We start from the raw sequence: 23537 nt of genomic DNA, 5'->3' as shown, positions 1-23537 counted from the left end.
GAGACTCACTCAAGGCAGGCTTTCAAAGCCACAGACTCTTTGTCCTGACTCTCTCCCCATTTCCTCTCTCCCAGAACCCCACTGCCACTTTCTTACTTGCTCCTGGTTAACCAGCAGTGTTAATGGCCAGCAGCCCACCTTCCTGGACCAGCATCCTTAACCAAAGACCAAAGGAGTAAGAGTGGCAAAGAGAACAACAAAATACAGAGCTAAAAACTCATCCCTGCTGTATGGCAGCAGCAGAAGTTGAAAAACTCTCCAAAATTCCTTTTTAAGACAGGCTGTACACCTGCAAAACAGACGGCTTTCATGGTTGCTGAATTTATTATTTAAGGAAGAGATCCATCATCTGTGGTCATACTGAGCAGTGATTTATTACTTATTCACAATAGCAAAAAATCCCATGTACTGGCTGTTCCTAGATCATTCAAACGTCTGAAGAATTTATCCTACAAACATATCTGAATATAAGACAGGGAACTGGACCTCATCTGAATTCTTAAAAACTGTTAGCTGTATTCTCAAGTAGATTTCCTTTCTTTGGGCTAAGCAATACCTTTAAATACACTCAGCCATTTCTGACTAGGTACAGTCCTTCCCTGATGTTAAGACTTTCTGTGGAGTGAGGCAGTATCCTTACATATATAAGAAGCTGAACCCTTAATTCACCAAGAGGACCATACCTCACCACCAACAGGTAACCCAGAGATGCTTGTGCAATTGATTACTCTCTCCAAATATACCCCTTTCCCAGGAATGTTTCACATCCAGTTCTTGCATTGCAATCAGGCTCTGTGAGGAATGGTTCATTCACAATTCACACTATTTTCCCAACTGTATTCTTATTTCTGTAAGCTCTCCTCAGGAAAGTTGGGCTTCTTGTCCCTTGCCTGCTTGCAGCTCTGCGTGCAGACAGTTGTAAGGAGGAATGTACAAGAATCTGACCTCTGCGGTGCCATGGCACAGCACTCACAGATCATGACTCTCGTAAACTCCATTTTACAGCTGTCTGCAGATCCAGCTGAGCAGCAGGAAGAACACCACCACAAGGGTTGCAAGAGGACATGACACCCTGCGGAAGAGATAAGGAGAAGCTCCGCTGAGGACAGGTGGAGAAACCAAAGCATGTAAGTTTTCTGGGGGTTGCTATTTAAAAAAGAGAGAGACAGACTCAGGATGTGTTGGGGAGATAAATCTTCTGAGTTTTTGAAAAGGGGAAGGCAGTGCTTGCAGGCTCACTCACCACAGCCCTAACAAACATAAATCTTGCTCACATGGGCACTGTCCTTCCCAACATGCTCACCAAGGCTGGCTGTAGCACAGCTATCACGGAAGGATCTGTCATATTAAGCAGAACAGCACTTGGCAGTTTGTGTGAATTATGGTTACAGCCAGCACAGCTGGGTGCTGCAGGGGTTGACAGGCTCTGTAACATAGGCACAATAGCAAGCACTAAAAAAAAAACAACCAAAAAAAACCCCTCCAAAATGGTTTGGGAACAGAGTTGAAAAATAGTTTTAAAATATGTGCTTTAAATTCATGAGAGACTTCCAAACAGATGGGGCGGGGGATGATCTGATGAACTGAAGGGCCTGATCTCATGGTTTATATCTACCTTGGCAAGACCTTCTGTGTCTGCACTTACTGTGCCCAAGGGAGTGGGTTCCTAATGCTCCATCAAGAAGCTTTTTAGTTCCTCTCACTTGAAATAAGCTGTGATGCCATCTCTCTGTCTCCCTGATATACCTCCAGGGCACAGTTCCCTACTTCCTATGCCTTCACATAGAGGCCTCTCTGGTGGCTGCAGGTACCCAGGAGCAATGTTGCTCCTTCCCTTATCTCTCACATGCTCCAAGTGCCAAATGCACCTTTCCCTACAAACCTAATCTGGTTTACACTGCTGCTTTCAGGGAGTTTCACTCACAATGAATTAAGACAACCAAGTCAGAACAATTGCTCTTAAATTCACTAGCACAACAAGTATACCAATCTGGACAAAGCAACTGAAGATTTGTTCATCTCCTTGCACTCTTAGAAGTTGATTAGGCAAGTGTCAGAGTCGTTTGAGAAGGTCAGGATCATACCATGCACATGACATCTCTTCAGACCCCCAAATCTAAACACTTAAAAGAACCTCACTACAAAAGCTTTTTCCACACACGGCTATGCTTTTTTTCAGGAGGAACAGGAAATCCCAGCAAAATCAATTTTTCGCTGGGGAGAAGTACAGGTATTCAAGAAAAATACTACAAGAGAGAACAGTCTAAATTCATCTCACAGCAGAAACTCTGTGTCCAGCTGCAAGGTATTTCACTGATCATGTAACAGATGATCAAAAGAAAAACAAATTAAAGAAGAAAGTAGCAATATAGCAAATTCCATCCCTCACAGCATTTCCGTTCAAGTTTTTATTAATATTGTAAGCTAAATAACAGAAAAAAAGTTAGTATACAAGGGCTGTTTGGAAGTGCTGTGCTTGGAGAGAGACTGTAGCTGTACATGTTACGTATGATACTTTGACTTCTTTCATGCAGATACTGTTTTTACAAAACAAACCAGAGAAATGCAAACTTTCCTGACTGGCAGCTCAAGCTGTTGAACATTTAAGAATGTAAAAAAAGGCATTAACCTATAGTGACAGTTAGGAAATTTGCATCACTGTGTGAATTACCTGCAACATTAGATGCTCAGACAGAAATCACTGGCACAGGTTTAGGTAAGAGGGAGCAGATCCTCTGATTGCAAGTGCTTTGTAAAACATATTGTTGCTTATTCCTTTGCTGGCTAGCTGTGTTGGCTGTTTCTTAATATGTGGAAGAAAGAAATTAACTTATCCCCAAAAGACATTTTGGGAAGAGAAACAGAATTTTATCAGACTAAATCCACATTGCACAAACACTGGTCTTTCAATATATTTGTACCCCCTGCATTATTGAAATAAATCTGAGGTAGCTTCCACACTACAATATTCTTCAAAAAATAAAGGCAGGAATTATCCAGCTCATCCTCCACTTGAAGAAAATGCGAACTTCTGATAAAAAGTTTACTTTTGTTGCTCTGCCAAGTGCTAGGCCCAGAACTGGGGAGGATTAATAACAGGAATGGGCTGGAGACACGTGATTTAGGCAGCCGTGTTTGCGGTTCGGCTCCTTAGCAAGGTACAGCCTGACCTTAGGTGACTGTGGCTAAAAGGAACAATTATGGAGCTCAGCAGTGGAAAAAAAGGTAAAACAAAAACAGACAGACCGGAGCCATATAACTGAAAGAATTTAAAGTGTTCAGCTAAATTAGGCACGTTCGATTAGAATTCATTACATCCAAGCTTTGTTAAACACTTCAGCGAGAGAAGAACTTCAGAAGAGGTTATAGAAACCATGGATTTCTTCTAGAACAGACGCTGTGCTGCTTCCTTTTATCTCTTGAACAATAAATAAAAGTAAACTTTCTTTTATCTAAAGTTATATGGCCCTATCACAGACATACTGGAACACATCATAAATACTAGTTGATTTATGATTCCAATTCCTATAGATGGGAAAATATTGAGTGACTTGCTCCACATCACCTAGGAAGTATTTGTCACTGCCCAGAAGTAAGGCTGTAAGCTGATTCCCTTCATCAGTCTCCACCTTTTAAAGCTTCAGTGGTTTCTGGGAAATCATATATTTAAGACAGTTAATATAGCCAACTACAATTCCATATTTTTCAAGTGTCTCATAACCTGTGTTCTGCAGTAATGCTTTGCCTCTCCTAGAGTTAGCACATCTTGGTCTGCATCAGTGGGAAACTTTTTGGGGTCAGCCACAGGCTTGAACTGTCTAATGATCATCTAAAAGGCTTTAATCACAATAACTTTCTGATACTTACTGAAGAGTGCGTTTCTCTGAAAGCCAATTTACCAGGAAAATGCTAGTAATAGTCAAGTGATGTAGCATTTAGGGTAGTAGGTTTGCCCCTAGAAAGGAATATCTTCCAGCTTTGTAAGGAATGGGAACTACAGCAGAAAAAGGAGCTAATGTATGGGGAGACATGTGCAGTGGGGTTATTCAGTTTCTGACTTGTATGTGGGGAATAACCTGACACTTTTGAAGAAGCTCAGAAACCCACAGACAACCTTCCCACCGTTTACAAGGAAACAGTTCTCATCTCGGCCTATTTTTTCAACTCTGCTGGTTTAAAAGACTTACTAATTCTTGTCTGAGCATGGAACTGTTGGCATTTTCTGCATAACAGTTCAATTCCTTTTCAAGAGGGACTTTGAGAGCAGCAGTTCTGGCAGGATGGACAGCAGACACAGAGGTGTGCTGATGTGCTCTCTCCCAGCCTGCTGATGGCTCTCTGTGGCCAAATCACCCGGAGTGCCTGAGTGCTGGTACCCAGGCAAGGAACTCTTGGATCAGAAGCAAGTCCACTGAAGCCATTTGAGACGATTTTGGTCCTCTATGTGATGTCTTTCAAATGTTGTTTGTGGGCACAGAAAAACACCAGAGGCATGTCTTTGGGATATAGTCATCAAAACCCAGGCATCTCGGGACACTCACGAATGCCCGCTGCAAGCCACACAACACAGGCCTGCCGCCTGCTGATCTGCTTTGGAGAAAATTGCTGGGGTTGAAGGAATTTATTTTGTTCTGTACTTCAAGGGCCTCCTGTGGCCAGACGGACGGGCCGGATGCAGCTGGAGCACTCCCTCCCTTTCCTGGTGCAGAGCGGAGCCGGGAAGGCCCAGCACGGCTGCCCAGCGACCTGGGATGGCTCACAGCACTGCCCTGGAGACAGTGTTCAGGGGGACAATCCCCAGCCCTTACACATCCCAACTAGCCAGTCAGGAAACTGGTGGGTGGCATCTGTAGCCCCTAGTTCTTCCCACTTAAAGCAGCTACTTAGTCCTCTTTTGAAGTGTGTTTCATGAGTACTGAGTTCTGTGAGTTTAAAATTGGGCTTAGCTAGCCAGGGTGAATGGACCCTGACAAAGGGCTTTTAAGCCTCCTCTATGAAGATACCTGGTATTTTAGGGAACAGGTTAGGACATGACAATAGCTCCTTGCACTGGTACAACTGGTTACTGACTGTAATTCTCAACAAAGACAATAGATTCACGTAACCACAAAATTTAATACATTTATAAGAAGATTCAGTGTTACTTATAAAGACAAGACAACATAGTGTGTTAGCTGGGGCTGGGAAGCCGATTTCACCAGCACATGGCTCCCTCCTCACATAACCAGCTGCTGTGGAGGTCAGCTCATCCTCTTGGATATCCATGCTGCCTCAGACAAGAAAGTACTGTGACCTGATCCAACCCATCAAGCACTGATCCAAACAAGAGATACAGCGCAAAGGACTTCCATATAAGGGGGAAAAAGGAGTTGGGGGAGTTCAGAAGAAAAAGCAGGATCAAAAGGAAAATTTTGTAGTGCAGTTCAACTCTTGTCAACACAGCCTGCACGGTGCCATCTTTGGCACATTATCCCACAGGATAAGAACAAAGCAAGATCCAAAAAGACAATTAAAAGGAAACCACACTATCTGGACAGGACATCTCTTCTGCAGAGCACTAATGATTAACCTTTGGAAACCACAATAATTTATCATTGAAGTAAAAAGTACAGTGAAACCCCAAACAGCATTCACATGAACCAGAAGTAGCCTCTGGCAGAGGTACTGCCTACAGGAAAAGACATACAGATGGTCAGTGTCTGGACATATTATTGGTTCTAGAAACATATTTTGCACCTTAAACAAAAAGGAAAATCCTATGAGATGAAGCTTGAATACCCATTGGAGTATGCCCTGAGACAACTCTGTGAACCATGCAATGAAGGCATCACCACAGTCCAGTTTTAGGGATTCCATTAGTACATTGGAACAAGCAAGGTTATATAACAGAGCTTGGGGTCTCTTTGCAGAAAGCATGAGCTCTCTTACTGTAAATAGTGTAATGCTTGTCTGAGCAAGGGCTGATTGCAGTGCACGGTTTCATTAGCTCACCTCTTGCCATAACAGGTTGCATGGAAATGAAAACAGAAGTTAATGAACTAATTCATTCACTCTGTGTTTAAAAATCCCTCTCTGCCAATGACTCCTAAGTAAACTTTAAAGAAAAGGGTCTGATTCCCCTGCATCTCTGACTTTGAGTACATACACAGTGATCCCTCTTCACAAGGTTATCTTTGATGTAAAGTCACTGTGTGCTGGCCGCTAACTCTGCCTACATCCATTATGGGCACCCCATGTACAATATGCACCTTGCTTTAGCATGCAAGACATTTGGTTCCCAAAAACACGATAGGATGGCTAGAGTAACCACTAACCAGACATGCTGGAATGCCTGAAAGTGTCCAAGATTAGTCATTTGGCAGCAATCCTGGGGAAATGTAGCTTTACATATCCCACTCTGGACAGAAAGGTTTAGTGCTCAGGGCCTTCTGGCAGGCCTGAACCTGATTCCTTCCCTTGCAGTGCACAGCACAGCTTAGATCAGCTGTGGCTATGACATCTAGAGCTGGGATGCAACTGCCACGAAAATCTGGATCATTCATTTTGTCAAATCTATCTCCAGCATATTCTTTACTTCACCAAAAGAAAAAAATCCAAACCAAAACAAACCCTTTCCTACACTTGGCCTTGGTATTTTTTTTTCCTGGATAATTTCAGGTTCTGTGTTTGTCAACTGAAAGGAAAATGCATGTGTCGCATACTCAAGGGTCAGAAATCTGGTGGGTGTTTGTACATTATACAAGAGATCAAAGACTGGAGAAATTTCATTCTAACTTGAGGGCAACAAAACAAGGTTACTGAAGAGCTTGGTCACTGAAGCTTGATGCATGACTTTCATGGACCATCTTATCAGGGCTGGCACCTGGAATCACTCACAAGGAGCATGGCTGGAGCAGCATGGCCTGGTTCATAGGCTCAACCTGCCTGACCCTCAAAAAAACCCAGTTTGCTTGAGCTTAGTGCTGAGCTGAGACAGAATGAATCCCACTGACCCAGGAGCTGGCATGCTCACCGTGGGACCACAGATCTGGCCATCACACTGCTGTGTGGGGCTGCCATGATCTCAGCATTTCTGCTTAGAGCTGCAGAAAATGAACCAGTTAAAACATGCAGAAACCAGCAGCTGTCGTGTTTTTCTCATATTAAGCTGCAGAACTGGCGCCAAGCACTCCCTCACTCAGGACTGCACGGATGATATTGCTCCTTCAATGTATGACATTCATGTGGCATTCCAACAGTGAAAGAAACCAGCACAACCGAATGGATGAATGGAAAAACGAATTGCCTCAAGTTGATTTAAAGGAGATATTTAGTCATGCATGGGAAGGAAAAGAGAGAATAAGTGACTAAAATAGAATGAAGCAATTGGAAACAGCTGATGTTTGATGAAAAGAAAGATATTTTCTGGGGTGAGAAATTTAAAAGCCGTGAGTATTTTGAAAGGGCAAATTATGCATGACTTTTTAATCCTTTAGATGGTGCCAGGTTATCCAGAATCCGCTCCAGAAAGATTTCCGAAACAGTTTATTCTAGAACTAAGCCAAAACCTTCAGCCAACTCTGGAAAATTTTATTTAGAGTCAGACTAACATTTTGTGAGCTCATGTCAGTATTGCAAAACTGCTCCAGCTGAAAGCATGAGGGAATAGTTTTGCTAAGGAACCCCTGAATTTTACCAGGTTTTTTTAAATTATTATTTGCAATAAGAAAAGGCAGGAAAGGAAATTAAAATCCTTAATAAAAGAAAAAAAATTGTAGAAGGGCTGAGTTGCACTTTCTGAGAGAGCCATTACTGTTTCTCCATTTCAGAGAGTGGACAAGTTTCAAGCAGTACTGGAATCAAGTGAGGAGTTTCCTTTACATGAGCTTCCCATTAGTGCACTTCACATAGAGGCAAAAGACAGTTTCACTCACCCCCAACTAGTAGGAATTCAGGTGTCAAACCCCACAGGGCACAAAGATGACACTGGCATGGGTACCAACAAATTACTTTCACAATGCAGCCTTTTTTTAGGCTTTGTGTAAGCTTTTGGGCACATCCAAGTCTGAGGCATCCTAGTCATTCATGTTTCTGGGTCCTCAGCTGCTTTTTTTTTTACTTGGCAAAAGAAGCTAGTGGATAAATGACAGACACTACTTTGTCCCTTTAGTAAATCATTGGCAGATATGGATCAGCATTTTGAGATGTCAGGGACATGGTTTAGTGTTGGACTTGGCTTTGTTGGGTTTATGGTTGGACTCGATGACCTTAAAGGTCTTTTCCACCCTCAATGATTCTATGATTCTATGTATGGACACAGGTAGGAAGCCAACCAGACAGTACAGTACTACTTTATAACAAGTACTGATGTTTTGCTTTCATGAGTGTCCACATCTTTTTAAGTCACAAGTGTGCTGCAATGAGCAAATATAAAGTCAAACACTTGTGGTTATATAAAGCTATATGGCAGAGGAAAAGAGAAACTATGTGAAATCCATGACATCTGGAAAACACTTTCTATATGAAGTCAAAAGACAGTGTACATTGTCAGCCTGGCAAAAAGGACACAGATTTCCCATATAGAAGTCTAAGAAATAAAAAATCAGTAAGTAATAAGTTGACCCAAAAAACAAGGGGGGAGGAAGGGTAACTTCGGAAATTCAAGATAAATTTGGGAAATAACTGTGAACACATACAAAAATTCAAAACAGAAATATATAGCATATTCAAATAAGCTTTGAGCAGAGGGGTTGAACTAGATGATCTCCAGAAGTCCCTTCCAACCTCAACTATTCTATGATTCTGTGAAATGTTTTGCTTTGGTATTTTCTAAATGAAATGGTTTGGGTTTGATTTTTTCTTTTCCAAAATGAAAGAGGACAAACATAAACAGCTTACAAAGCAACAGCAGGCATTCTGTTTGGGACTGAATAAGAACATTTTGCAAAATTTAAGAATCTTCCTCCTAAGCCACCTCAATTTTCTCCAAAGGAACCTCTGCTTTTAGTTTCATTAGACCTATGTTTATATTTCATAGCTGAGGGGGAGGGGTCAGAGTGCAAACAAAAAAACTCACCATTCATCCAGCTCTGCTCCCAACCCCTATTTTCTTATTCACAGATAAACCCTTTCAGATGTACCCCAGTTTCTTCAGGGCTGAAGGTGCAGAGCAGGCGTCTCTGCAGCCAACAATAACAAACAGTAACACCAACTTTGCATGTTTCCATGGCCATGGTGCCCCAGAGACCTCCTCTTTCATCCACATGCTCCTCCCCTCCAAAGCCACCTCATCACCATCTCTGAGGCTAGGGAAGGAGGGCCAGTTCAGCTACACCCACTTTCCAATAGATTTCGTTACTAGGGGGAAGAAGAAGGAGGGAGAAAAAAAAGTTTCTGCTTTTTCATTCTTTCCCCACCTTTCTTGTTCCCTCTGGTCTATTTACTCATCCCATGTGGTTACTGGTGGAAGAGAAACTGTGTCGTCAGAAAGTAGCACAGAGAGCACCCTTGCACAACCAGCAGTTACCAGGATCATGCTCCTGTCCCCAGGGCTGCACGGGCAAAACAGAGCAATATTTTCCAATAAACACTAAAACCACTTGCAGTTAAGCCTTGTGCTTGGTCTGGCATGATAGACACTGCTAGATCAACCACACCAGAGACTGACTCGAGTCCATTTGGGGTCAATGACAGCTTCAGCCAATCCCATGCTCATGGCCAGCACTGAAAAAGGTGCTGCAGAGGCTGGTGGGACTGACAGGAGGTTGGAGGGGCACCCCCGGAACATCCTGCAGCAAAAGAACCACTCCTAGGGGGAAGGTCGGGATTGGTACAAATGAGGCGTGAGGAAAATGCCAGCCTTAGGGAGGGGAGGCAGTGGAGCTCTGCTCATCCTATTAGCACCTGTTTGCTCACACAGCAACACTGCATGAAACAAAGAAAAGGAAATCTCCATTATAATCTCTCATTTTTGGACTAGTCTCCTGCATATTAATTCCTATTGATTGACAAGTGGAACAGCACACATCGATCATCTTGTTAATCAGGTGTTCTTGCAGCAATGCATGAGGCAGTTTAAATAAGCTAGGTTAAGTCCTTGTGTACACAAGGAAGGTATCCTAAGTAAAATGCAGTGGTGAAATGACTTTTTGCAAGGAGTAAGCAGAGATTGTGCACTTTATGTGCTTTGGAAAATTTTACTTCATTTATATCATTTTTAGTGACCTTTGCTTACCATGATGTGGTGTTGTCCCCCAGCTGTGACCGGTTTGGCTTGAAAGTCAAGATTTTGCAAGCCTGACTAGTGAAACCTCCTGAGGCTCTGAGCTCGCAGAGAACTCAGTACCTTCGTTTTGAGGGGACATTTCTTTTATATGGTGTGCATTGGTCATTCAAAATAATGACCACTCGTGAGGCTATTGCTTAGACACACAGCAGTTCTTAGCAGACAGGACTGCTGAGTTACTGTGGCCCATGCTCTGAGAAAAAGATCCCTTCCTCCCCATGGCACTGAAGGAGGAGACACCAGCATTGCCACAGACAAAGAGCACGGATAACAAACAAGGCTGCCCAGCCCCAGAGAGGCACCTCACCACACAGCTGACCCCATTGCCTGACCTCCGAACACAATTACATTTGCAAAAGCATCTAATTTGCAGAAATAGTGCTCAGTCTCAGCTCCTACTGATATCGGCTGCACACATGGGGACACTGAAAACTCAGAGTGGTATCACCAGCACTGTACTTCCCTCTCCCCCATTTACGAGTGTGGCTCAGCCTCTTAGGGACCATAACTGAATCTTTATGAAGACCTTGGATGGGTTTTACTGCAAAACAAAGCTAAGAATGCACATGCACGATTACACCAGGACAATAGCCTAAACTTAACAATCACTTCCTGTAATTGTCCGAGGCAGCCTGTAGAACACAGAATCATCTCACGATAAATCCTTGTTGGTCATTTACCATCATTAATCTATACTGTCAGAATGAATTAGGTGCAGAGGAGCATATTAATTACAATGCAGATGACACTCCAGCTTTAATTATCATGACTTCAAAGTAAACAGTGCCAGTTAATCAACCTCAATACCACGACGGCTGTCGAAGGAAAGTGCTGTTCAGCTGATGGCACTGAAATCCAGCCTGCAGGGTCTGCAGCTACAAAGCTGGCATTCTAGCATTAGTTTTCCAAATTGCTCTCTATTTCTATCCACATTAGTCAGGTTGGTTGGACACTTTTTCCACTGCCTATGACATGCCTTAAATTAGGGGTGACCAAATTTGTCAATATGTAGCAATCTGGCTTTATTTATAGAACACTTCAGATTAAACAGCAAAAGCTCCCCACTGTTTCTTTATGCCTTTTCATTTTGCATTTAATAGCTACTTATTCATTTTACTTACCAACTAGGGCTATGTTTTTATAGCTTGTCATTCCCATTTCAATATTATTTTATGCCATTTTCTGGAGGGCTAGGATTATGGAATACACCTAAACATCTGGACAGTTTGTAAAGCACTGGGAGAGCAGCTGGCAGTGTTACAAAGGCCTCCAAATCCCATCAGCCAAATGCAGCCCTTTTGTTATTGTAGGACCTGAGACAGAAACCCTCAAACTCCACCAGATTCCTCCTGATACTCTCCATATGAATCCCAGCAGGCAGGCAGACTGCTCAATCTGGCTGTTACCAGCATTAGGCTCCTGAGGAGGAGAACAGATAAAGTTGTTCTCCACATCGCAGGACATGAGGAGATGGGCTCACACAGCACAGAGACAGCACAGCAGGAAGGAACACTCCAACAGTAAAGCTACACAAGTGTTGGAGTCCAGTGAGTCTGGGTGGTCTCTAGCAACAGAGGCTTTAAGAATTTGGGGTATCCACTGCAGAGCCAGGGCTCACACAGCCCCTGGGGTGCTGGGTGTCACTCTGCTCTATTACCTGCTGCTTCATACACCTTGTGAAAAACACTCAGTTTTTCCTGACACTGGTGCACAAAATACAGAAGCCTGAGTAGATCCCAGTAGCCTGTGAAATGTCCTGATTTGCTCACTCAAGGAGAGCAAACCAAGGAAATAAGGAGTTACAGAAACAAACCAATAAAGTAAAATTAAGGTGGGGAATTTAATCACTCAGGAGACAGGAAATCCAAGGCTATGGTACCCATAGCAACTAGTATTTGTCCACAGTGTATGGAACATTAACCTTAACCCCATATGCGGAAACAGAAAAAATTATGGGACACATCACATATGAATGCATATTTCATGCAGAGGGTACTCTGTGAGGGCTACTGTGAAAGCAATAATTAAATTTCCTGACTGCAAAGCAGGTATGTTCATGCACAAGCAGCTCTTCTGAGACATGAGCTAACGTCATCAAAGAGAGCTCCCAGCTCCTCCCCACGGTTTAGGCAGGAAAGATTCAATGTCTTGGTTTGGTCATAGTATCATATCCTGTCTTAAAAGCTTCTGGTTGCTGTTTAGATTTTGTTTTGAAAATTGCCATGTGTTGACTTAGGAAATGTTGTGATGTTTCTTCCAGTTGTTGGGTCAACAAGAATTCTGCACTTCTTGTATGTTTTCCTTTTGACCAACTAAAGCAACATTCATCGTTCAACAAGACAGAGGTCCAGTTCCTGCTGGGTGATCATTTTACTCGAATGTGAGAACCAGATTATTGCTGAGTTAGACAGCAAACAAGTTATCAAAACTTGAGAGAGTTTTGCACTTGTCTTGAGCTGAATTTTAACACCTGGCAGGGTGAGGAGTCAGATTACTTACAGCAGGAGCCAAAACCAAAGCCAGACAGATAGACAGCAACTCTGTGGATGGAACTGCTGTCCTTAAGTTTCAATTTTTACATGATCTCAGACAACTGATGACTGGTATATCTATTTTTGCTAAAATTTGGAAGACAAGATTTATGAATATAGAAACAAATGGTGAAAGTAAAACAGCTGAGAAGACTAATTACAATCAGGTGGGAAGGGGAGCTATGGAAACCAGAATTTACTAAAAATTACGTCTGTCTTTGTCACCACCACAGGACACAGAAGCAGGCAGTCTGCTTGATTATAACCTACTGCCAGCTGACATTGGAGGTGCCACGTGCTGTCTCCTCCTCAGGCTGTGCCCCTTGTGCCACAGCCTGAAGGAGGAGAAGGAGAAGGAGGTGTCTCTGTGAGGCTTTGCTGCTCCCTCACACAGCCTTGTCTCACACCTTCCCTGGGTGAAAACACTTGGGTTTAGGCAGAATTAGGTCTGAGCAGGGATTTCAGGTCCTGGTGCCTTAGGAAAACCTGGTGTCAAAGGCAGGATGTTGCCTACCAGAGCTTACTGGCAGCCAGATCCAGGGCCCAGCACCTCCCACATCGAATTTTTCAGCAGAAGCAGGGCCAGACGCTAACCAAGCCCATCACTCTTAATAAAGCCATTTAACACATCCACAGCACCAACCAGCATAGCTCAGGTCTGACCTCTATCACCACTTCTTAGGCAGGTAGATTGAGGCCAAAATCCAGCCATGCACAGAGGGGCTGATGGAGTCCACCAAGCAGCAGCAGCAGCACACTCCAGGGCAGGCTTGGATGCCTGTGTGCTGTGGGGCAGGGGGTGCCTTCACAGGTTCCCCATCCCTGCTCGGTGCCTCACCACACAGGAGGTTTGGGCAGCTCTGACCACAGCTGAGGGGCTGTTTTCTCAGATGGGGCTCCCTGCAGGGGCAAGGAGGGAGCAGAATGAAACACAATAAAACTCTCCTCCTGAGCAGCAGCATCCTCGTGCAGTACTGTGCCAGAGGGCTTCCATCCAGTAGTTTTGGACATATTTCACTGAGTCAAGGCCACATTTATCTAGCAGCAATTCAAAGTGAAGAGATCTCCCACTGCGGAGAAGATTGGTGTTTCTTTCACCTGCACTTCAAAATAAAAGTGCTCACACGAACTCCCTCTGCCGGGAAACCATCTCAGGGCTGTCCCAGACCACGGTCCACAGGCAAAGCCAAGCTAAAGGCACAGCTGGGACAAGCAGCCCGAGAACACTCTGCACAGCCTGGTTCACACCTGCAACCTGGAGATGAGTGAACAGAAAGCAGCAGTGCCTCTCCATGGCCAACATATTTAGAGGTCAGGCTTCCTGGGGCAATTCACCACTCAGATATGCCCTAGGTCACATTCTGCCCACCCTCCTACTTCTTGCTGAAGTCTCTGAAAACCTGAGTCAGCTCCAAAAGAGAGGCTGATGACCCTCACCAGCAACAGCTCACAGGCTTGAAACTCCCCACAGGGCCAGAATAGCCAGAAAGAAATAATTTTACAGGAAGGAAAAAAGTATAAGACACACTTTTTTCAAGTACCCACTGAGGGCAACACAAGAAGGATGCCACAGTCAGACCACCCAATTAAGAGCCACATGGTAACACCAGCATCCTTCATGCAACATCCTGCTCTGGGGAAGGGGAGGACTCCCTTTAACAGTGCTGCCCTTCACTCCTGAAGACACAGGCATGCTCCTGCAGCAGGGCTTTCATTGCTATTGCAAACCCCAGACCAGTCTCATGAGGGCTGGGCTGAAGTTACCAACTTCATTTCCAGAGAGCTGTTAGTAACCTTGGACTCTTCTCACTGTAAGTGTCTTAAATATGAGCTATTTCTCATCAGGGAGAAATCAGGATTTGATACTGCACAGAAATAAGCAGCTGAACAAACCAAATCTTGAGAAATAGCCCTGCATATATTTTCACAGAAGTCATGGCATCTTAGGGAATTAATCTGGTCAGAAACCACAATATCTACATGTTAACCTAAATTGAGGCAGGTTTGAATACTGCTGGAAAATCCCACCCTACAAATAATTTCCATTTCTGAACCTCTGACGTACTGTTTATGGAAAGGTGAAGAAGTGCAGTGATGAGGTAAATGTGTTTATGTGTCACTGTTACCTTTCTACTGTAACAACTTACAGGAATTACTTTACCACTGTATTTATTGCTAATCAAGATCAGCACTGCAGGAGGAGGAATCATTTCTGCCACAAAGTTTGTGCTAAGTCAAGATGTTTTTTTATTCATCACATGAAAGCCATAGCCCAAGCAGACTTATTTGAAGCCTGTTAATGGCTAGAAGTATCCCTTTTCTAGGAGTTTGATCTTCTTTCTTACAAGTGCACACATTTTACCCAGCACCTCTTCTGTAGAGCAGCAAGCACAGTCTGAGCTGCAGCAGAGGAGCAAAGTCAAAGCATTCAGCAAACTCCACTGAACTCCTGTTTGAAGAGTTTCCTCAAAAGCAGCACAAGCTATTTTGCCAGCTAATCTTTCCAGCCTGCAGCTACAGAGCAAAGCGTAGCTGTGGACCTGTGTCAAAGGTGCATTTGTTAACACATTTCCCCTGGAGTGCTAATTAACATTTACATGAAGTACTATTAGAGTGAAAAAGCTTCAACATAAAAACACATTGCAGGGAAATGCAAGGAGCAAATTTCTTCCTCGCCCCCCCTCCCCCCAGATGCAGTGTTCTGTTTGCCCTTCAGGAGCTGGTGAAAATCCAGTTTGTTTTGTAATCTTCTGTTCTCTAAAATCAGATATTTCTGCAAGTTAATAACTAACCAGCTTCTTTTTTATTTAAAAACCTACAAGTGCATTTAAAATTCTATGAAAGCAAGGCCTTGCTGGTGTGAGCCAGCCCTTATGCAAGTCCCTGTGCTGAGCCACAGTACAAGTGTTTCCCAGCCTAACTACAGAAAATGACAGTATTTAATGATAAACACAAATAAAAGAACATCAACACATTTTGCTTAAGACCGAACCCTCTTAAACTAAACACTAAGATAAGACTGAACCCTCTTAAACTAAACACTAAGATAGGAAACACAAACACAAATATTTGTAGCTGGATCTTCAATTGCCTCATTTTGGGAAGGCGACAAAGAGGCTCTAATGAGTAACATTTGTACCCACAATAAGATGCAAAGTTATTTGCAAACACAAATTTGCACTTGAAAGATGCAAAGACAGTTGCTGAGTGGCTGATTAATGAGCTATTCTCAATATTATTTCTCAATATTTATTGAGAAAAAATGTATTATCACATTGAAGTAAAATGGTTAAGACTGCAACCAATATAACTAAAATATGGTGTTTTTTTCTGGAGTAGGGTGGAGTTTTCCCCATTTTTTAAAGGAAAAACTAGAAAATATCAGTTTCACAGAAGGAAAATCATTTTCCATGAGCTGTGAAACAGTAATATGTAAAACTTCACCTAATCTGTGAATTTACAGGTCATGAGAGAGTGCATGTTATTATTCAATATATTCTCTCCTGCCACAGCCATGCATCCTGCCCAGGCTCCCAAGAATTAAAATCTCAGTCTAAAAAAGAGACAATATTCTTGAAACAAGGCACACTTGCAGATGTAGTAAAAATTGACTGAGCAAGTACTTCCAGAAATCAGTTACTAATTCTCTACCTCCACAGAAATGAGGATCCAAGATTAACAGTATGCTGTGAAAATACAGACATTTTGATTGCAAACTGGTCCAGAGTTCTGTGAACATATTCTGCTATTGTTGCCCATTTGCCAAATATTTGGGGTGAATAATTTTCAGCCTTGGTGTTTACAAACTGCTCTCATTGTTTTGTCCCTTTTTTTCCTTCTTTTTTTTTTTCTTGGTGTGTTGCTTCTGCCTTTCAACTGGATATCCAACTTAGTAAACAAGAAAGTAAAAGCAGCAAATGCAACAGCAATGCATGTTTTTGTTAGATATACTCAAGTGAAAGACCCTAAGCACTAATGAGAACGACTGTCTGAGCAGTGCCCTGAGGTGCACCAAGCTCAGCAGATGTTCCAATAGGACAAGGTGATTGAGTTCCTTTCACTTGACCAGCTCTTGAAACCAAACATATTTTCATTAGATACACACATGTCTGTATTCACTAAGAATATTTTTTAAGAAGTAGCAAGCACTCAGATATTTTCAGATTGCCAGTTTCCTAAGTTCTCTGTCTTAATTTCCAGTAATTCCTATGAAGAAAAGGCAGTTCTGAGCCAGAATGTAAACTGGCACATTTCTGATGTCATCTCCCAGAGACTCCTTCTCCAAAGCATGAATGTCTGGACTGAAATTCTGGCCTCAGCACAGGCAACAGCAAAACTTCTACCAGTCCTCTCCAAAATTTGTGAAGAAAATGAATCCCAGTATTTTTGGGCAAACCAAAATGGAGGTAGAATACCCAGCTCCCCAAATCATAATCGTTTAATTTCAAGTAACAGGATGAGATTACTATAAACATGCAAACCTGTCCAAATTGGAAATCTTTCAAATTTCAAGCACAGGAAACAACAAGTTTTTTTTTCAGCCAGGATGTCAGAGTTACCCCCGTGGTTATATGTGAGCCGAGGACAATGTTGTTACATGAGATCAAATTACAAACACAAGCAAACAGAAAACAATCTCTGAACGTCACTGTTCGGTGTTTGACAAAAAGCACAGCTGACCCATTCGAAAGGTTAAATGCTCTCCAATGAGCTCTGGGAGAATATGAGGAGTTTGCTGGACACTGAGTTCCATGCAGTTAAATTGTCAATTTGTTTGCCTAAGTTAATGCTTATCTTACCCTATGCTTGCTATGGTTTTACTAAACACATTTGACCTGCAAATCTTAAAGCAGTGGCTTTGCTAAAATTACAAGAAGTTTCTGGATTTTCCAAACACCTAAGAAAACTATTTTGGTAGTTTCCACGGCACAGAAACCTGTAGTTACTCAGATATTTGAAACTTCCAGCGAGGCGGATGACAGTCGCTTAACCACACACATTACCATTTTATTTCTATGCCTGATGTTTAGCACAACCTTGCTCTAAGAAATTTCTGAAGTTGTTTACAAAGCTGATGCAGAGGTTGTATTCAGTCTGGTCCAAGGGCAATGGTTTACTGAAGTAATTTGTAAACAGCAGAAAGAGATAATAATTTCTGTAATTGTGGGGAGGGAGGGAAAAAGTTCTCACCTTGCACCAAGGACCGTTAGAGACAGAGCTGGTTTCCAAAATATCTGCTCCTTCATTTTCTTCCATGTCTGATTAGTTGCAAAACCTTATTTTCCAATGAAAAACATTAAATCACCCTCCAAGAAAAAGCAAACCAAACCATGAGGCTCTAGTATCCCAGTTTGCGAAAGCCCTGCAGTAAGTCAGACATCAGTTTTATGGTCACTTGTCTAATTCAAGGTTGCAGATCCTGATTCCGTGCTGGATTTCACAGAGCTTGGCCTTTCTTTTAAACCTTGATTGTTCCTCTTGTCAGGCATGTATCTCTCTCAGACCTTCCTTGTGGATCCAGGTTTTCACATAATAAATGGCAAATGTCTACAGCTTCCCAGGTGCTATAGGAGAACTGACACTGAACCTCTGATCATCTCAGGAGAAGCCTGACAACAGAGTGCAATACATGGCCACACCTCTCTGCTGCCAGAGCTGACCTAGACCATAAAATCAGAAGCAAGGTTACCCAGCAACCAAGCATTCAACGTCACTACAGTAATAAAGCCAACTTACATTCAACCTATTGCTTGGGTAGATAAATGTTTTTATTAGAGACAGAAGACCAAAGAAGATGGCAGGGGGCTGAATGTTCTGAGATAAATTAATTTTGATGGATGCAAAGCTCTCAGCAGACATGCATGGGCCACATACAAGCCCACAAAGCTCTGTCTGTGAACACCATTGGGGTAAAACCTTTCAGTATTTCTCCCTAAGGATGTGCAGATCCGTGTGCCCCAGCAGGCTGGGTGGGTAACACCCACAGGGTACCTTGCAGCGGAGATCAAAAGTTCCCATCCAGGTGCCCACAAGACTTCCATCTGCCACATGCTCAGCTTAAAAAATTTCCACTCACTCTCAGAAGTCTACATAAAATAAAGATGAATTTACAAAATAGCCTCCTTTCCCTTCCAGAGTCAGTAAAAATCACGCTATATCATAAGACTGCCTAAAGGAGCTTGCTCAAGCAAATGGATTATTTTTCTCAAGAGTAACCACATACCTAAAGGAGCACACTCAGTTTAGGAAGTGACATTTACCTCCAAACACATGGTATATGTTATAGAGAGGGGCTTCAATAAACATAAATAAAAGCAGGTAACAAAAGATCGATCCTCTTTGTTCTGTTTACACTGCATATCAGGCAGTGCCATTGCAGATAACTGGCGCCCTAAAATTTCGAAACCAACTGTGATCTCTGGCATCTATTTAAAGACAAACATGGCTTCATTTTCAGTGCAGCTACTTGGCCTGCTCAGGAAAGGTCTCCCTTTAAGAATCCCCAAAGCAGAGCAGTCCAGGGTCACTGGCTACTCTGAGAAAGTACGGCCACTTTTTCCTCTCTCTGATATGCAACCCTCCTTGCTGAACAACTCTTCATAAATATCTATGTGGTAGGAGACAACTTTTTTTGGGGGGGGGGGGGGAAACGCAACACTGCAGAAAGATTAAAGTTAATTCTGTCCAAACATTAAATATTTGAATCCAATATTCATAATGGCAGCATCATTAAAAATCAGCAGTACAGAAGTCTGATTTTTAGACCTCTTTCTGCCACTGAAGCACAAAGTGCATAAGTGATTTGGTTGAGATTACTTGCTCAATTATATACTCATCATTAATCACGTGGGATTTTGTGATATATTTCTCAGCACTTTAATTAAAATTGGTCTTTAAGGAGTTTGAGATTACATTTTACAAAACTGTCAGTAACTAGAATAGTCTATCTAGGTTATGACATAATAGTTACAAAGGTCCTCAAACACTGAGTAGGGTATGTCTGACTGAGCCAGGCAAATGTGACAAAACAGGCAAGAAGTATGAGGGTGTAGATCTATCTTTACAGAGAGAGCAAGGCAAACAATGAGTGGAGATTTGGAAACCAGCAATTTGGTTTGTCTTTGCCACTGATTCTGTGATTTTGAGATGTAAATCTAAAGCCCTGTGCCTCAGTTCCCCTCTTGTGATGTAAGACTAGTACAATAGACAATACTCAGTGCTACTATCTCAAAAGAACAGTAAACTGTGCACTGGAGATATTCAATGTCTTCAAACTTGCACCTCTGTCTACTGACAGGTAGGCTCCTCCTATCATTTGCCCACAAAACCCCAAGGAAAACCAAAGCTAACTTATCCCCACATGCACAAGTGTGACACCATCCCAGACTTCTCCCAGTGCCCAGCACAAGCCTACAGTCCTTGAGATCCTGGGAACATGCTCATTTCACTGCAGCAGCACAGTCGAGGAAGTTTTCTGTTTTGAAATTGTTCATATGAACTCACTATCCAAACCAGCAGATAAGCAGATCAAGTACTCCTTTCCCAGCTGGAAGATCCTGCTACAAACGTTCTCCAAGTTTAAACATCACTTTTTGTGATTCCACATGCCCAGGTAATTTTCTGAGAGCCAAAGAGCTTTCACAGCACGGAACCCAACAGTCTCTCCAGAGCTGACCCTGATTTCTGAGACACCTCTGGCCAGCCCTCCCTGCCCAGCTGGGGTCATCTCGAGCTCAGGCAGGGTGCAAGGCAGGAATGGGCTGGGGGGAGGGGGACTTCACCAATCATTGCCCCAGTTATTCACAAGGGCTGTTTATTACAGCAGCTTCAAGGACTCTTTCTTCCAGCTTTCCTTTTACTCTCTTGGGCAAAAATCTCTGATCATTAATTGCCGTTTGAATTTTAGTAGGGCAGGCCTGCCTGAAACATCAAATTGCTTTGCATTTTGTTTTTTCTCTGGTTTCTCTTTACAGGTCACACATTTAGTGACACTAGCTATGTTCCAGAGTAGGCAAATGCAGCCTTCAGAAGTTTGCTTGCATTAAATACCAAGCAAAAGTGCTCTATCTCATTATCCACATAGGTGTCTGTGTTATGTCTTCTGCTTTGATGGCATTCTGTGGCAGTAATTTTCACAGGTTTTTTTGGTTTTGAATTGGCCATTTCCTAATTTAAAACAGAGCATTCAAAGGAAACACTTTCCACATACACAGCATAAGATAAACTTTCCTATAGTTGCTGTGGAGAAGCAAACTCACAAGGTTTTCAGCTTCAACCTTTAGTGTAAACCAGACATCTGTTTTGAGTTGTGTCAGATCACAGGAAGGATAGCCCACAGCTTGGTTTACTCCAAACTAATTTAGGAAATCAGGACTCTCCCGATGGATGAGTCACTAGCTTCTTGGGCAATGACAGGCCAGACACATTTGTCTCTGCAGCTCGGTGGTTTTCCCTTGTAAAACAAGGATGGCGGCTCTTTCCTGCATTGGGAGGTGACTTGTGGCTGGAGGATGTAGCCCCGATACCAAGCCATACTAAACTTTTTAGCCCATTTGTACATCTGCAGTCCTGATGTCGAAGTCCACCAGGAAAGGAAAGGATGAAAAAGAAAAGGGAAAGTGCAGATGGGTCTAAAGATGGCTTTGAAGTACAGCCCAGGAGCAGAGACCAGGAAGTGAGAGCTGTAATTGCAGCCGGGTATCAGTTTCCTTTTTTTATTTCAGGATCGCCCACAGCATGGTGCAGTTTCTCCCTCAGAAAGCAGGCAGGAACAACACTCACCTCTGCAGGAGAACAGGAGCAATTAAATGGAAGGGGCCATAGAGACAAAGCAACTCTTTGCATTTCTAATGCAGAGGCAAGCAGAAGGCACTGTGAACGTGTCTGAAATGACTATTATTTCTTCTGGACCAGCAGGGAAAGCTAAAAACTATTTCTCATTTTATTTCCTACGGAAGTTGCTTTGTATTACTTGCAGGCTCTCCCCCAGTTCCTTGAAATACGGCCAGATTCAAGTAAACTCAATAAGAGGATTCATCAGGTTCACAAAAATAGGTGGTCCAGCAGACAGAAAAGGTCGTGCAAATATCACAGAGTAAAAGACTCCCAGCTGAGTTCACACCAACAAGAACACCCATGTGAGAAGTCACACCAGAGGGAAGGTGCCAGTGCCACAGACGTGGTTCATTTGACATCAGGATGGGAGCAGGTTTATTCCAAGCTGCCCCACACCTGGCAATGCTGAGCCATTAGTGACACCCCAACAGTATTCAAACCTCACGAAGCTGGATGTTCAGCTGAACACATGGTAGATGCAAGCATAAAACTCAGACCTCAGATCTGACAGACCTTTGACCCAAGCCCTGATAAGGCTGCCCGTTATGCAGCCTGCCCTGGCCTGTCACTTCCACGCTGCTGCCTCGAGCAGACGTGTCAAAACAGGGTAATAGACATCAGGCTGTAACTTTAATGCCATTAGCCAACAATAAACAAAGATTTAATTTTTTTTCTTTCCCAAGATAAGCTGCAAGACAGGGATCAGAGCTGCTGTGAGTAAACATGGACTCTTGGTATAGTGAAATAAACTTGTTTGCTCCAGTTAGAAAAGATTTGCGAGCTGAACTCAGAGACCCAAGTTATTTGGGAAATGACAGCATCTTGAAGACCATTGCAAAGGATTTAGGTTTTGGTATTTGCTAGGCATACCTTGAGTGTTTGACCATTATAAATCTCTTCTTGTTTAAGAAAGAAATCTCATTTTGCATGATATTGTGCTTATCTTTTAGCAGAAACAGGGGCAGGATCTAAATATGCTGGTGTTTGCAGAAAGCAGTGGTGCAGTACAGCCTGTCTCTTAGGTTCACAATGAAGAAAATGAGCTACAATTGTGAAATCATTGCCCAACAATTGATAAGGACAACCACTGCAATCCTCTTCCCTGCCTCTTCTTGGCCAGCATCCCAATTACCACACATTACTGAATATATAGAAAAAAGAATGGCAATGTAGTTAAAGTACAAGCCACACACATAGAAGACAGTATTTATCTCATCTTGTTTGGTTTCCTCTTTCACCTTGGCCAAGTCACTCAGTCTTGGCAATTCCTTTTTGTCTCCTTTCATAACTATATTTACCATCCTTCTGACAGCCCTTGAGTTCTCTCAAGGAATGGGGCTTTCTAAACAGGGTTGGGGGAGAGACCCATCCCTTCAAAACAAAGCCAGTACATTGAACAAGAGGCTGCAGGAGACTCTTTTAGCAGGCCTTTGCTTTGCAGAAGAATGAGGTTTCTTCTTGCCATGTTTCAAATCAAGACAGCCATCCCCATTTCACCCTTTTTTACAGGAACTCACTGTGGCACCATAACACCTTGCAGCATTAGATGCCAGCTCCTGATGCCAGCAATCCCAAGAAAAGTCCAGCACACCAGCAGACCAAAGAAATTTAGTTCAGACTTTCTCACCCTGAAATGAAGGGGGATGTGTGAAATTTCTCAGTTTTCAACATTCATGACTCTTGGGAACAGCAAGCCCACACCCACTGTTGCCACTGCCATACCAAAGGACGCAATGACTATTTTTTCCCATGAGAGGAAAGCCTGTGGTAAACCAAATACTTGTATGTATTAAGCACTAGATAAATACTGCTGAAGTGTTAAGTAATGGTATTGTCAATGATATTTAAAAAAACCAAGGGTATTATTGCTACACGGATGTCACACACCCAGTGGCATCATATTGCTC

The 23537-nt window shown here is 42.8% G+C and overlaps 1 protein-coding gene across 2 annotated transcripts in view; it reads right to left on the bottom strand.

Moving 5' to 3' along the window:
* Positions 1–18407, bottom strand: part of PDE8A (phosphodiesterase 8A) — a 144254-nt gene extending 125847 nt beyond the window's left edge. Inside the window, exon 1 of one of the 2 annotated variants that reach the window (XM_064668888.1) lies at positions 17986–18407. In XM_064668888.1, the coding sequence (XP_064524958.1) occupies positions 17986–18051 (66 nt within the window). In that variant the 5' untranslated portion in view covers positions 18052–18407. Of the gene's footprint in view, positions 1–9055; positions 9081–17985 lie in introns of those variants that run through there. The other variant, XM_064668889.1, reaches the window with a different exon arrangement.
* Positions 18408–23537: the final 5130 nt, after the last annotated feature.

The sequence above is a fragment of the Pseudopipra pipra genome, chromosome 12 (genome assembly GCF_036250125.1).
Source record: "Pseudopipra pipra isolate bDixPip1 chromosome 12, bDixPip1.hap1, whole genome shotgun sequence".
NCBI classification, from domain to species: Eukaryota; Metazoa; Chordata; class Aves; order Passeriformes; family Pipridae; genus Pseudopipra; species Pseudopipra pipra.
This window is presented reverse-complemented; position numbering and strand designations above follow the sequence as displayed.